The sequence below is a fragment of the Aspergillus sclerotioniger genome (assembly GCF_003184525.1).
Source record: "Aspergillus sclerotioniger CBS 115572 chromosome Unknown BO94scaffold_33, whole genome shotgun sequence".
Classification (NCBI taxonomy): Eukaryota; Fungi; Ascomycota; class Eurotiomycetes; order Eurotiales; family Aspergillaceae; genus Aspergillus; species Aspergillus sclerotioniger.
Window position 1 is genome coordinate 99,137 of NW_020291023.1, and position 15,357 is coordinate 114,493.

Genomic DNA, 15,357 nt, shown 5'->3' on the forward strand with positions numbered 1-15,357 from the left:
CCCACAATGAAACAGCTCGGAAAAACGTTTTTGGATACGGAGTAGGGAATTAATGATTGTGGAGTGGATATGAGAAAAAAATTTCTGGTCAAACAGAGTGACAAGGTAATGCGATTATGTCTCCGGGAAGGGCCAATTGATTGATCCCAACGGTTTACTCCCAGCAACGCAGGGCACTTGGCAGGCTTGCAGCTGGACCATCCACAGGTCATAAGAAGACGATGATGCATCAGCCCCTGTCGGCACTTGGGGCTATAATAAGGCAGTCCGCCTTGGGCTGCTCCCATGATCGTCCATCGCCAACCATAATGCATCATGGCCAAGAGCATAAAGGCCGGTCTGCAGGGACATATCAACTGCGGTTAGCTTATCAGACGAAGGAGCTCGCAGTCTAGACATCCAGTATCGCGGGGACCGATATACAAGCCTGTTCATGATAGGCTGGCCGCATCAGGAATAGAAGCAGAACACTCGCGCCAGGATCAGATCAGGGGGAACCATGATCTTGCCAAGACACGCAGGGATCCACGGCACTTAATGGAAGCATCATAGGAGGCGAAGGATTATTAACCTGATGGTTAGGGGAAGTTGGGAAATGGGGAACAGGTGGTTCATGATTTTCGAGTTTCCGGACTCTTCTTTCTCCGCCAAGCCTAGGGGAAGCAAAGCATATGGTTTTGCGCCAGTGGGTCGGGAATGCAGAGACAACGTCAACTGCCAGTCAATCCGGTCTGTCAGAGAAATTATTCATGGTATGCGCCACGCACCATGTTATATTGTTATCACCAATTTTTGACCCGTTTCGAAGGGTTGGGGTTGCGGAAATTCTCCGAACGCGCGGACGTGACAATGGCCAGCATTTGTCACCACCGAGTCGATGCCACATCAGGAGTCCGGTATGACCAACCCCAGGTGTGTGTATACCTTTGTTAATCGTTTGCGACCCTGACGCAGACGTAATTTTGCGCCTAGCGAATGCGGGTATGGGTATGGGTATGGTGTCTGAATTTTCGACAATCTTGCCCCTGGAACCATTACGGGAGGCCGGCTGAGTTGCCCTTGGGAGTTGGGACTCATGGCAAGGTCTGCGACCAGACCAACCAAAAGGGGAGGGAAGGTAAAAGTGCTACTACTAGGTAGTTCCTGTTCGGACCGAAGATTAGGCACGGACGGGAAAGTCAGGAAGCCAGGGAGGCAAGAAAAGGTCCCAGACTCCCAGGACGGTAGGACCAAGGAGCTGGTAAGCCGGGCGGGTTGGAGACAACCCAGTATCTAGGTAGTTTGGAATTCGGATGGAGTTTGGAGTTTGGATGGATCGCTGCGAGGTGGAATCGAGGCTCAGCATCCGGTCCAATCAGACGACCATCCGACCGTACACAGTAGCGCCAACCCGAGCATCTTCAGTTGTTCAACAACGCGCAGCGGATAGATACCTCCAGCCTGTTTTGCCCCCTCCCCGAACTCTACACAGTACGGGCCAAGAGGGGGATCAGCAACGCACCATGGCAGCGGAACTGCCAAGTCCTGTGGTGGCTATGCGTGCCTCGAAGATGGGACAACCAGCAAGATGGAAGGATCAAGAGAGTTTGCCAATGTTGTCAAGACTGCGGATCATGAAGGAATTGCGTGCGGGAGGCCGGGAGGCCGGGAGTGGCAGTACTGGCAGTAGCAAGAGGCAAGAGGGAACCAGGGAAGACTCGAGAGGGATCCCAAGTGGAGCCTGGATCCAGACGGGCGACCCATGGGTGGCGCTGATGGAAAAACCGGCCCAGATACTCTAAATGGGGGAACCGGTGAATGGCGGAGGGAACGAGCCAGAAGAGACGTCAACTGAAGTGGGAGGCGGAGAAGCAGAGACGAAGAAGAGAAGGACTGAGGAAGCAAACCGGAGAGAGTCGAGAGGAATGTCAGCCTGGAATCCTGGGCATCCTTGGCACGATTTTTCCCCGGAAGAGGAGGCGGACAGGCGGACGGACGGACCGTCATGCTTTTCCCCCCTTAGCTTTCCTCCCCTTCCTCCTCTCCTCTCCGTCCCTTTCCGTCACTGCCAAACTATCCCCGTGTCTTGGCCGGATCGTCGCCAAGCATGGCTCAGCTGTCTGAGGAAGACTCAATAGGTGGCGGCCGAGACTCTTTCGATTCTCGGCATTCTTGTCCGCCGGCGATCCTATCCACGACGCTGGAAGCTCGTTATTCCCTCATACTCCCCTAGTCAGTCCTATCTACAGAGACAAGTCCTGTTGGGACTCAGAAATGCGACTGCCTACAATCCGCCAAGGCAGTGGCATGCGCCATCCCAATTAGCCCCTGGAGCAGCTGGAGATAGATACAGAGGCTGATGAGTATGCCCAGCATCCTGCCAAGGCAACTACGTTTGCTGCATCACTGCAGGTGCCCAACTCTTCACGGCAAAACAGGATGACAGCGTCTGGACCGCTGCAGAGGTACGATGCCCTGCAGAGACCAGACCCTTGAAACAAACAACCCATCATGATAGGCAAGTAAGACGAACGCTCATGCAAGACACAGGTCCAATCCTAGGCAAAGAAGGATCTGGAACTCGCTTCGCGCGGCTGGGATCATCATGCAGAACCACTAATCATGCAGAGCAACATGTCCCAAGACAATACAATACGCTACCAGTACGTTTCATTGCGACGCAGAGTCCGCTGGCCTCGTTTTTGCGTCTTGGACAAAACGGGGAAATCATAGCAAATAATCATTCAATCTCAAATCACACAAGGAAATTCGTTGTTGGCAGTGGGAACGATGAGCGCTTAAACTTGGAAACAGCCTCCATACACTTATCTTTCATCCCGTACACCAGGTCATGCATTTCATGCATCTCATGTCGCCTGTCGTACGTTGTTCGGTGGTCGTGCGTATCCGATATACATGTAGGGCCGGTTTGACGTTGCATAGGGGGAAAAAAACATAGAAGGAAAATGACGAAAAAGAGCGGAGATGTCAAAAATAGCTGGGGGACATTTACATCATCATGCGATACACCAAGTCCGAGGCAAGCTCCGTGGTGGAGTCCAATAGGGCCCGGAAGCCCCGAGCTGCCAGCTTCAGCGACTTGCTCGATGACGATCCCAGGTCACTGTCCACTGGAGGCGAGTACGCGGCCAAATCGCGCACCTTGCAGGCAGCAAAGTGAACGACCAGCTTCCGCAGCTCGTTATCCCGCAGCTGGGTGGCCGACGTGGGTGTGATCGGCTCCAGACGAGTGGTCTTGGTATACGTGTAGTGGAGCAGATCCAGCACCTTTCTGGACTTGGTGCGGTTGAGGGCATACTGTTCCTCGTCTTCTCCCTCGAGGCTAGATTCCGCGAATCCCAGGTACACCAGGTCGCGATGAAGCTTGCGCAGACACAGCTGGGCCAGCGCCGGAATCAAGTATCGGGTCGCAAAGACGTACAGCTTAGCGTGAAACACCAGGTACGGCAGCTCGAATGGAGACCGAGAAGACATGACGCTGGGTGGCCTCGTACCGAACTCGGCACGGGGATCAACATAGTCGATGGCTGCGAAGTCATCCCAGAGACTGGTGCCTTTCTCATGCGTCCGGGAATACGGCTGCCTGGCGAAGGAGGTGTCAATCATCGGTCCCGTCGGTCGCTTTGTGAATCCCTCGTCTTGGTGTGCTCTGGCCTCTTCGCTGGCCTTCTGCTGGCTTGGCTCCTTCTCATCCTCTTTACCAGGAGCGACGGCCTCGTCTTCTGCAGGCGTAGGCGCAGTCTGCTCCCAACCCTCGGTGGGCAAGGATGATGGCACCACAGCATCAGCCGGTTCCGAAGCTTGAGGTGCCTCAACAGGCTCTGGCACCGGGGCCACATCTTCCGGAAATGCGCTTGCTTCAGCTCCAGGGTTGGCGACCTCTTCTTCTGGCTTTGAGTGCGCGGGGGGTGGCGTGGACGGGGGTGTCAAGTTAGAGGCCGGTTCCTCTGCTGCACCCCCTTTCTTCTTCTTCTTGTCTTTCTTGTTCTTTTTACCTTTCTTCCCCTTAGAAGCTTCATCTCCGATAGCATCCCAACCATCGCCATCGCCCTGCTCAACAGCGGGAGTTGGAGGGGGCTGTTCGCTGGGTTCTTTCGTCGCCGGTGCAAGCTCTTGTGGCTCATCATCGGCGATGGCGCATTCCCAGTCGTCATCCTTGCCTTGGAGACTAGTCTCCACTTCTGCAGGCCTGTGCTCGTCGTCCGGACGACTCCACCCATCGTCGAAAGGCTTGTCGTTGTCGTCCCCGTGGGGGTGGTCTCCCGATCGTGGGGGGCTCGGAGCCCGCGGAGGAATGGCTGCTGGGCTGGACGGGTCGTTGGAGAAGACGCCGCGAAAGGGATTGTTGACGGCCTGCTCCTCGCGGTCCTCCTCACGGGATCCTGGCGGTGGCACGCGATAGTCGCCGGTGTAGGCGTACTCGCAGAAGGCGACGAAAGTCTCGACATCCTCCTCCTCCAAAACCGCGATGTGGTGTTTCGACTCGCGAGTCTCCCCACTGTTCATGAGATGGTCGAGCGGCTGGGAGACATGACGGGCGAGGCCAGACTGAATGGTCAGCTTGGTGTGGTTAGGGCCGACCAGGAAAGTAAATGGCGGTGAATGGACGATGCTGTAGCCATCCAGAGGGTGGTCAGTGGCAACACTGTGGTGGTTGGCATGAAACAGAGAAAGAAAGATTCACAGAAGCCGGCCGCAATGGAGTGAGTCACTCGGAGAAGCCCCAGGGCCAATTCTTGTCACGAGAATGGTGCGCACTCACCTACTAAAGTCCCGATCAGTCTCCATTGACGAAACCAGTTGTCTTCCTCGCGATTACAACAACAAGAATTGGAAAAGAAAAGAACAGCCAGGGCGCAGACCGGCAGACAGACAGGGTCGCAATTAATATATGCGACCATTCATTACTCCTGCCCGTCCGCGGAGCTCTCCACTCGTAGTACTTTGTGCCCTGGATTCCCCTCCGGGTAGCCCCTACGCCAAAGCAGCCATGGGCGCAAGAGCCGACTAACTGGGTCAAGATAGTCTGCTACGTGTGCATTCCTAACGGGGTTCGGGGTGGATTGACCGCCAGCTTCTGCGATGCTAGCCAACGGCCCGTCCAGTTCGTCTTATCGCGACCCGGGGCGATGCATGACCATCTCCAGTCACCTGTGAAAGATCAACACGGTTGGTCTGGCTGAATCTTCTGGCGATGATCCCTTTTCCCGAGTGCATTGCAACTTATGTATGCTGCACGAGCTGCAGGAGGGAGGAAAATCGATAGATGGTGATGGAGAACGCTCATTGCTCTCATCCGGGATGATTCATTCCCAATGCCCAACCAGACCTTTGCCCTCCATGCAACTTCTCACGCGAGACAAGGCCTGTTGCTCTAACCCCGACAATGAAACCAACCAGAGGAGTCACAGGGGGCTGGGATAGTGCGCATCCCCACCGAGGAGGCCAATCCTTGCCCGTGTGCGGGCGTTGGCGTTGTTCTGCTGGTTCCAGTCATGTTGTTGCCCGATGGAACCCTTCATCCCAGCCTCTTGGGGACCCAACGGCGGTCAGCTCATTGGCGTGGGATTTCAATTGCGGTGGGCGCGTACTTTAGATGCATGATCAAGTGACTGTGACTATTTTTGTCATTCTCCATTATTAATTGGGTCCTCGGTTCCCCTAGATCCCTAGAATGATAGAATCCCAGGTCAAAGTGTGTTGTTGTACCTGGTAAGATGATGTTCTCTAAAGGATCCAAGGGCGGATGCCATCCCGTGCCGTGCCCTAACCAGCCACCAACTTCACTTTCAATCTTTAAATAGTGTACGAAGATGGCTGTCAGTGTCAGTTCATATTCATTTTTGCTCCATTAATACTCCGTATAGCCTCAGTAGTATACGACCTCCAAACTGTGGATCCCACCAGGAGATTAGTACTTAATAGTTAGCCCCTGACTCAAAGTGACAGCTCGAGACTCTCCACTGACAGCCTGTCGACCCTATCTATCTAGCTCCTTAACAACTCACGACATACAATCTATCTCTGACGATTGTGTGATCCATTCACCTAGGGACTGGCGTTCATACCCAGTGACTCAGTTGTGTAGTCTAGCATTATTCCAAGATACAATTCTGTTCTGGCAATGAGTCACAAAGACTAGACCCTTAATCAGGCCAACTACTTCATCGTAGACTATAGATATCTAGAGGAGAATCGGTATTTCTATATACTCTCTCGACCACAGGCATGGTACCAACCCTACCAACCCTACCAAACCCGTAAAGTACTGCCCAAAGGCTATAGGTAATCATGGTATCTCTCTGTGACAATATCATACAATCTATCCCCCATCCCCCTCCCCCCTCTCAATAAATCAATCAATCAATGAACCAACCTAATCTCCACCATCCCCGGTTCCCACTCCCTCAAGCCCTCCCCAACACTATACCAAAACCTCAGTCTCACACACTCCCTTCTCGCCAACTCAATATCCCCCTTATCAAACGCCTCCCCCAAAACCCTCACACACTCCTCCACCCGCCCCTCATTCTCCCTCTTCAACTCCTCGATCCGTTCCTCGGCGCCCGCATCCCCCGCCACCTCCTCAATCGTCTCCTGCACCTCCATCACCTCCATCAACGTCTCCGCGTCCAGCGCATGCTTCGACGCCCCATCCTCCGCCGTGACATCGATCCCGTGCATCTCGCGCAGAAGATACTGCGCGCGCTGTAACGGGTCCAGGAGCGTGCGATACGCTTCGTTGATTCGCGCGGAGAGCGCCTCCGCGGCTTGCTTCTGGGGTCCTTGGGGGTATTTGTCTGGGTGGATGCGGCTTTGCCATTGGAGGAATTCGCGGCGGAGAGGGCCGGTGGGGATGTTGAAGGGGGAGGCGGGTGGGGGGCCGGCTGGGAGGGTGGTTTTGAATATCGTGTAGTGGTTTGTTATGTCGGGGGTGGTGGTGGTGTTGAAGGTGGAGGAGGGGGATTGCGTGGAGGCGAAGCGGAGGGTTGGTGTTGATGATGATACTGATGCTGATGATGATAGGGTGGGATGCTGGGTGATGAGGTGAGGGCGGAGATAGGTGTGGGTTTGGGTTGTGGGCGTGAGGGGTTGGAGAACCCGGGCAGAGGAGGCTCGCGATGCGAGTCGGCGGTTAAACATGGTGTGCTTATGCAGGTGGTTGCGAGTTGGAGGTTATTGTGGAGGATTGTAGAAGAAGAGCTTGCTCGGAGATGGCGGAGAGAGCCCCGGTTATGCCTCGGGTTTTGGAGGGGCGGTGAGTGGTAATGGCGGGCAGAGTGTCACGTGGAGGCTGCGGAGTGGGTCATGTGATGGTGTCCGTATTCACCGCCTGCTTGTTGCGGGCCACAAGTATAGCATGGACGTCATCGACGGTGAGGGTCAATTCTACACGAATATCCGGGGAATGATCAATGGCCATGCAGAATCCTGCTTGCCATGAACCGGCCCTTGCCCAGTTCAACTTCCGGTCCTGTCTGCTCGATGGCATCAGGATCATTATACTATTGGTTTCTCTATAGTTCAAGTAATACATATCTCATTCAATCCCCCACAGTTTCACCGTGCGATCATGCCCACAGCTGGCAATCCACTGCGCATCTGCACTGATATCTGTGCTCAGAACATTGCCCGCATGTCCGCTCAGGGTCTTCACCAACGACCAGTCATCCGCGCTGAAGATGTTGACGTTCTTGTCGAATCCACTACTGACAAAGAAAGTGCCCGACTTCTTGGGTTGCACAGGAGCAGGCGTATCACTCGCTGGCGGGGCCCCGTCCACGTCCATGCGACCCTCCGCCGAGGGCAGATACGACGCCGACTCGGAGCCCTTGTACCATCGGACGTCGGACACCACGCTCTTGTGCGCTCCGATTCCACCGCTGTTCCGGACTTGGCGCAGATCCCAGCACTTGACCCATCCGTCACCGGATCCAGAGAGCACCCGGTATCCATCCACCCCCCAGTCCAGTCCAAAGATCTCCCGAATATGTCCCTCCAGGATCATGACCGTGCGGCCCGTCCGGAGATCCCAAATTCGCCCAATACTGTCCAATCCGCCACTCGCCAGGAGCGAGCCATCATTGTTGAATGCTACCGTATACACCTCCCTGGAATGTCCCTCTTGCAATAACAGCTCGGTCGTCGTTTCAACGTCCCACAATCGCCACGTGGTATCGAAAGAGGCAGAGGCAACGTACCGACCGGACGGGTGAAACTCCGTCCGGCAGACACGACCGATGTGACCGGACAGTGTAGCCAAGGGTTTGTCATTGTTCAAGGACCACAAGCTTACATCCCCCTCCCCTCCTCCTGACACCAAGTTAACCGTCGATTCCGAGACATTGGACCCAGGCAGTGTAGCCCCCGGGAACCATGACAGTCCACCGACCCGGTCCTTATGGGCCTGAATAGAGAGTTTCTCCTCGAGGTTGGGCACCGTAAGCAACCGAATCCCACCGCCCCAGTTTCCGGTGGCGATCGTCTGTCCGTCGGGAGAAAAGCGGCAAATACTGACAGGGCGGTCGCCTGCAATTTGGGACCCGTAGAGATTGAAGTTGTGTAGCTTCTCTTTGATCGCCTTGCGATGTTTTATATGCGTCCGCAGGGGTATAGTCGATTCGTCTTTCAGTCGGGCCACGCGCGCCTTTGCGCGCGGTAAAGAGAAGCGCGCAATATCCTTCCGGGCCTGTAAGAGATCATTGGTGCCCTCGGTGTAGAATTCCTCCTGCTGTTCGGCCTCCTCTCCTCCCTCCTCCCCTTCGCCCGCTGCCTCTAGCATCTCCACATCGCCTTCTGCTGCTGCCGCTGCTTGTCGGTCCGCAAGATCGGTCAACAACTCCCGCAGTCGGTCTCTCCGGTCCGCGGGGCCTTCGCCAAACAATGTGATCGGTTCGCCTAGTTCTCGTAGTCGTGCGCGTACTCGGTTGTCGTCAGTGGGAACGGCCATGGCCGCAGCCCTTCGCTTTCGTTCGAATTGAGACAAGATGGCCGAAGCTCGTTCAGGCGGGATGCCAGCCGCCGCAGAGGGGAGTTCATAATCATGGTCCACAGCTAAGCGTCAAAGTCACGTATATCAGCAATAAATTCAACCCCACAAAGCGACGTAGAATACCAGCCGTAGGGGACATTACTTACGCAGGTTCGCCAGGTCGATGCCCATGTCGGCGTCCTAGAGTCGACGTCAGCATATGCTATGTTGTACGGAGACATCCTCCGGTGGGCAGAGGAGAAGTTATCCGGCGCATTTATATTTGACAGTCACCGAAAACAAAGAGAGGAAAAGATGCGCTTACCGCCGCCTCCTCGACGTACGCTTGTCTCGACGGGTGCATCATGATGGGCGCCGAGAATGAGGGATTTGCAGACACTCGGGCAATTCACGCGCGACCAGAAGAGCCACTTCTTGAAGTCGAATCGATTGAAGGGTGGCAGGAATATCCAAAAGAAAGCCGCCCAGGCGTCTGACGTGCGAAGGAAGAGGGGGTGATGGGGAAGAGGTTGAATGCGAGGAAGCAGAAGCGGAGGCCGAAATCGAACGGCGCGCTTTCTGGATTTCTTCGTCGAAAAGGCGGCAACCAACAAGCAAGCAACCCGTTTGATTCCTTCTCACCAGACCTCGCCTCGTCCCTTTTCCCCCCAACCGGGTCTGCTCTTGCCGCTTCTCTGACAAGACTTCAGAGACATGCAGGATGACGTCTCCAGATTTCCCAACTACAAGAATCATGGTAGAGCTCAGATCCGGTGAGTCGCTCTGATTTCTTCCCTCTGGACAACTCCGCGCCCGGAGGTATACCCAGCAATCCTCCTCCCACCAACAAAGGCCGGCCAGCATCCAGTCTGCCTTCCTTTTCCCTACGATTCCTGCTTCCTCCCTTTGATTCGAGCCGATCACACACAAGGCTGACCACCACCGAGCCCAGGCGATCCCCCTCGCCTCATCTTTTCTCGTATTCTCCCAATGCTCGTGGAGGCGGTCGATGACGCCAGGCGGTCGGGAGTCCCGTTCGTCCCAGCAACCTGAAATTTCCAGCCTTTATCGCCCTGTCCATCTTCTTCGTCCGGCCTCCAATCCCGACCTATTCAATTCGCCGGCCTCGTCCGGCTTCATCGTGACCTCTCCACTCTTCCAAACCAGCGCCGGGTGTCAAATTCGCCGTGTTGCACGCTCTCGCGACTCATTTGCTCGCCGACCACTTCCTGTTCCTGCTGGCACAGACAGGATTCCACGGTGACGATCCGGTCCTCTGCTGATGATCGCGCTGGCTTCTTCCGGTAGAGCCTGCAGTGCCGCCTGCAGTAGCCTACACACCGTCACTAGGGACGGCTTCTTGGCCTCCTTGGCTCCGAAACCATCTGGCCTCCGATACCCCCCCATACCCTCCCCTCTCTCGACTCCTCGGTCCCCGCGATTCTTTCCTCGGCGTGCCTTTCATTCCACATCGCCATTAGACTCATCCACTCCGCGCATTTCGTATCGAGTTGCTGCATCCTCGTCCGGCAAAGGTCGCCGCTTCCATCCGGCGAAAAACGCCTACAATTTCACCCCCGAACTTCACGAGGCCATTGGGGTCGCAACGGATACACAGAACAAGGCGCTCCGGCGGAAGAGGAGGCCCGACAGTGGCGAGGATGCGTTTTTTGTGAGCAGGGTCGGTCAAAAGGACTCCGGGGCCGTGGCCTTTGCCGTCGCAGACGGCGTGGGAGGCTGGGCCGAGTCCCGCGTCGATCCAGCAGACTTCTCGCACGCGCTCTGCGGTTACATGGCTCAGTCCGCCATATCCTGGGACTCTCCCGCCGAACAGTTGCGGGCGAAGAACCTTCTCCAGGCCGGCTATGAACAGGTCGTGGCAGATGAGACGATTCGAGCCGGTGGATGCACCGCGTCGGTCGGCGTGGGACTGGAAGACGGACGAGTCGAGCTGGCCAACCTGGGCGACTCGGGCTCTGTCCTGCTCCGACTCGCAGCTGTTCACCATTACTCCATCCCGCAAACCCACGGCTTCAACACGCCCTACCAGCTCAGCATCATACCGCCGCGCATGCGCGCTCAGGCGTCCATCTTCGGCGGGTCCTTCCTCGAGGACTACCCGCGCGACGCAGCCGTCACGAATCTCCACATGCAACACGGCGATGTCCTTATCCTGGCAACTGACGGTGTCTTCGATAACCTCAACAACCAAGACATCCTCAAGCTCGTCACGAGTCGCATGGTTCTGACAGGCGCCTGGGCAGCAAACCCCAACTCCGGGATCCGGCCTTCCGAGGACCTCAAACAGTTGACTGGCCCAGAGGGCCTGAAATCCCTCCTCCCTTCGCCATCCGCATCCCCCTCCGACCCTGACTCACCGAAAGCATCCTCACCCAGCACCCGCGAGCAAACCTACACCCTCCAGTCACTCATCGCCTCCACGATTGCCGGCGAGGCCAAACTGGCCAGCATGGACATGCGCCGCGACGGTCCATTTGCTAAGGAAGCCCAGCGCTACTATCCCGGCGACTGGTACCGCGGCGGGAAAGTCGACGATATTTGTGTGGTGGCCGTAGTCGCCGTGGACGAAGCATACTCTGGTTAATGCGAGAACCCTTGAGAAACGGGGACAAACTCCTTGTTCCATACAATATCCTTTCTGGCCTCCTGTTTCATGATCGACATTGATACACATACATGCCCGCATGCATTTCTACCATGCGATACCTATACCTATACCTATATTCATACAATTCATACACACACAGTGTCACACTGTCTGCATTCATACTCTCTTTCATTTTTCCTTTTTCTCTTATCTTTCCTTTCCCTCTATGTCCCTTCCTCACTGGCTCGACTACAACAAAAGTAGACCATGACATAGCATAGAACTAGATAGAAGTAACCAACACCCATTCTACCCAAATCATACTATTTTAAGTCTCCAAAGCACCTAATCCCAGAAACATCAAACCCAGACCCAAATCAAATCAATCGCATCATGGCACCGACCCTACCTCTGAACTAAACACCTCTATTACTATTTTCGGAAGGCGGAACCCTCCCGCCTTTTAGTACAGAATTTCTGTCCAGCAGAATATCCTCGGCTCGTTCTTAATGCCTGAGGCAGAACTTAAATTCCTACTACTGGAGAATTAGGGGTGTCGACACAGACCCAAGGCGTCAATCCATTGCAGTAAACAAACAACACAAACATACAGATGAATAAATAATAGGATGAATGGGGGAGGGGGGGGATTGAGGGTCGGAGATGAATACCTTGAATACAAGTTATTAGTGCTTGATTCACTGGTGGGTAGATCACTTTCACTGACTAACTACACAAGTAGGTAGGTAGGTAGGTAGTAAGTACAGAGTAGCATTCACTAAAAACCAGGAATTCAATCATAGATGGTTAGACTAAGTAGGTAGGTAGATACTATTGTCGGTCATTGAACAAATCATAGAGGGAGATAGATAGATAGATAGAGCACACAATTTCGATAGGAAAAATGATTATAACAAAAACACCGGGGACTAAACAGAACATCCCCCATCAAGGCAAGCAAAAAAAGAAAGAGTCGCGCCGAAGTTTTCCTAGAAGTGGATGGGTGGGTGGGTAGATAGAACATGGATGGAGACAGGGCAAAACAGATATAGATAGAGGGTGGTTTTGTGATCGTTCTCCGGTCATCCCTATCCCAGCACTTTCATGATAGAGGCAGCCGTCACAATGGTACGGGAAGATTCTTTTCTTTTCTTTTCGTATTTTGGAGAGGAGAGAAAGGGGACATCTCAGCTTATCCATCATCCTCGTCTTCGGGGCAAGGATCATCAGATCCTGGACTCCATCTGAAACCCACCTTTTCGAGACCGAACAGGATAAAGAGATGGTTAGATCGATGTACAGATGGCGAGTGGAGGAACCAACGTGTAGGTTTACAGTAAAGTAAACCTATTCGTTCAATGGCGTATGCATGAATTTGAATTTTCCAGCTTCGTGGTTTGATTCCAAGAATGAAAGGGATAGGTTGAGTAAAAGGAAATGCAGAGCCACAACTCAGGCCCAAGGACTAACGCAAAGGAAATGGCACAAGCAAAACAGAACGCCACAATCAATGTGGGTGGTAGCAGCAGCAGCAAATGACATCCATCACCTTTATGCTGCCGTCTCCGTCGACTTCTCCTCTGCCTTCTCAGGTTTCTCCTGGGCCGTCTTCTCTTCGGCAGGCTTCTCCTCCGCGACCTTCTCTGTCGTAGCCTCTTCAGACTTGGGGGTTGCCTTCTCGGCCTCCTCCTTGGTCGGCTCTGGGGCTTCCGACTTCTCTGTCGCATCAGCATCAGGCATCGGCTCATCCTGAGGCTCCGCGGTGTCTGCCTTGCTCTCCTTGGTCTCATCCTCTTTCTCGTTCTCGGTATCAACCTTGGCCGGCGTCTCGACGCTGCTCTCCTTGTGGACACCGTTGGCCTTGGGCTTGTCCTCCTTGTCCTTATCGTCCGATGGACCGGTGGCATCCGCATCGAGCAAGGTCTTCCACTTAGACAGAATGTTCACAGCACGTTGCCGGAATTGGAATTCCTCATCTCGGGGAATAGAACTGAGCTTGACAATCATCTTCAGGACCTTGTTGATCTTCGTGGCACGGATAATGGAGACTTCCAGGTCAGCATGCTTCTCAAGTTTGCTGAAGAAGTTGGACATGGCGGTCATTTCTTCTTCTTTGGGGGGCTGGTCACGAGAGATAAACCCCTTCTGGAGCTTGTGGCGCACGAAGAGAACTGCTCATGATTAGTCTCCGTCTTCATAGATCCGGGCCCGTCGGGTCTAGGCATGCTTACTCTCTTTCTCTTTCTTTTCCTTCGCCTCCTCTTGGCTGACCTTCTTCTCGGGCTCCTTTGATTCCGCACGAGAATCTTCGCCCTCATCACTGGCAGCAGCCTTGCCGGCCTTCTTGCTGCTGGCCGTCTGCTTAGCCTTGCCGGATGCAGGGTTCTTCTTCCCGACTTCACTGGCCGGAGTCTTGGGGGTTGTCAGCTTCAACTTGGTAGTCGTCTTGGGGGTCTTCGCAGGCTAGACGGGAGAGATATGTTAGCACCGCATAAGTTTCCCCGATTTCTCCCGAATCGCCCTCCTACCTTCTCATCGGCCTGGCCATCGGCATCAGTGTCCTTCTTGCGCTTCTTGGTGTTCTTGGGCTTCTTTGTGTCTTCGTCGGCATCCTCCATGTCGACATCGTCGTCATCGACCACCTCCATGCTCTTGCGCTTGTTCTTCTTGGCCTCCCGGGCCTCCTTGGCGGCCGCCTTGGCAGCTGCCTGGGCCTCCCTCTCTTCCGTCTCCTGTTCCAGAGCGCGCTGGTGGTCTGCCAGAAGGTTCTTGAAGTACTGGAGATCATGGCCTTCGGCTCCCACGGCATATGCAGACAGAAGGGTCTTCGACTTGCCCTTCTCCGGTACCTCCTTGCAACCAGTAGCATCGATGGGGCTCAGATCTGTGTTAGGAATCCACGCGCTATGTTTGTGTTGGTCAAATCGGTTCACTGACTGGATCAAATCCCATGTAGAAGGTGACTCACAATTCGTTGGTCTCGAAGAACATCACGGGGAAGGTGCGCTCGTGGGCGCGTTTGCCGCCATCTGCGTAATCCTCTCTGTAGGTTCCGTCGGGGCGCTGGGCCGTTACTGGACGCGTGTTCAAGAGGGTCTGAGGAAGCATTTCCTCGTCGCAGATGATAGAGGGCCATGGAGGGAAGCTCCTGAGACGCGCAAGAAAATACTCGCCGGGCTGGGCATTTAAGTGTGTGATGCGAATCTGTGACTTCTTGCGGCTCAGTTTGGATTTGTGTTCGGGCACGGCTCCTGTCGATTTCCGCTTCGAGGCGCCAGACTTCTTAGCCGATGCGGGTGTTCCGTTGGCCTCCGACGCTGGGGCAGCCTCGGGCTCTGCAGGCGCGGTCGCGCTCTCCTCAGGCTGCTTCGCATCAGCAGTCTCAGTGGGTGCGCTGGACTTGTCGGTCGAAGTCTCGGCAGTCTCTTTCTTCTCTTCAGCTGCAGTCGCGGTCTCTGATAAGCCGACGCGATAGGAATTAGCAAATGCCCTTTGGGAATAATCACACCCTAGCAGGAATGACCGCGACGAGGGAGGCAGGGTTGTCGTGGTGCTTACCAGATGGCTTATCCTCCGAACCATTGGTCTGCTGTTCCTCCTTCTCCTTGACAGCCTCGGGCGCAAGCTCGGCGGGAGCAGGCTGGGTCTCAGTGGGAGTGCGCTCGACAGACGGCTCACCAGCGTCGGGGGCGGGCGCCGAGACAGCAGGGGTGTCCTCAGCCATGATGCGCAACCGAAGCTCGTAAATAAAACAGTGGGGGAGGATAGAAGGTCAGAA

The 15,357-nt window shown here is 54.8% G+C and overlaps 5 protein-coding genes across 5 annotated transcripts; 2 read left to right on the plus strand and 3 right to left on the minus strand.

Annotated features, from left to right (window-relative positions):
• The first annotated feature begins 1,112 nt into the window (after positions 1-1,112).
• Positions 1,113-1,891, plus strand: BO94DRAFT_245068 (uncharacterized protein). Its single transcript, XM_025606397.1, has one exon. The coding sequence runs from the start codon at positions 1,293-1,295 to the stop codon at positions 1,779-1,781; it is 489 nt and encodes a 162-aa protein (XP_025463243.1). The 5' UTR covers positions 1,113-1,292; the 3' UTR covers positions 1,782-1,891.
• A 1,097-nt stretch (positions 1,892-2,988) lies between these two features.
• BO94DRAFT_589622 (uncharacterized protein) lies at positions 2,989-7,143 on the minus strand (the record flags this gene model as incomplete). The annotated part of the gene is made up of 2 exons (XM_025615959.1): positions 2,989-4,645; positions 6,452-7,143. The coding sequence occupies 2 exons, from the start codon at positions 7,141-7,143 to the stop codon at positions 2,989-2,991; spliced, it is 2,349 nt and encodes a 782-aa protein (XP_025463244.1).
• Positions 7,144-7,540: 397 nt separating this feature from the next.
• BO94DRAFT_560036 (putative pre-mRNA splicing factor) lies at positions 7,541-9,338 on the minus strand (the record flags this gene model as incomplete). The annotated part of the gene is made up of 3 exons (XM_025614118.1): positions 7,541-9,054; positions 9,139-9,172; positions 9,297-9,338. 3 exons carry the CDS (start codon positions 9,336-9,338, stop codon positions 7,541-7,543), a joined length of 1,590 nt encoding a protein of 529 aa, XP_025463245.1.
• A 457-nt stretch (positions 9,339-9,795) lies between these two features.
• ppmA (type 2C protein phosphatase PTC7) lies at positions 9,796-11,609 on the plus strand. The gene has a single exon (XM_025606399.1). It carries the CDS (start codon positions 10,254-10,256, stop codon positions 11,574-11,576), a length of 1,323 nt encoding a protein of 440 aa, XP_025463246.1. The 5' UTR covers positions 9,796-10,253; the 3' UTR covers positions 11,577-11,609.
• Positions 11,610-13,130: 1,521 nt separating this feature from the next.
• On the minus strand, positions 13,131-15,303 carry BO94DRAFT_550055 (PWWP domain protein; the record flags this gene model as incomplete). Its single annotated transcript, XM_025613475.1, has 5 exons — positions 13,131-13,750; positions 13,811-14,042; positions 14,108-14,483; positions 14,548-15,088; positions 15,138-15,303. 5 exons carry the CDS (start codon positions 15,301-15,303, stop codon positions 13,131-13,133), a joined length of 1,935 nt encoding a protein of 644 aa, XP_025463247.1.
• Positions 15,304-15,357: the final 54 nt, after the last annotated feature.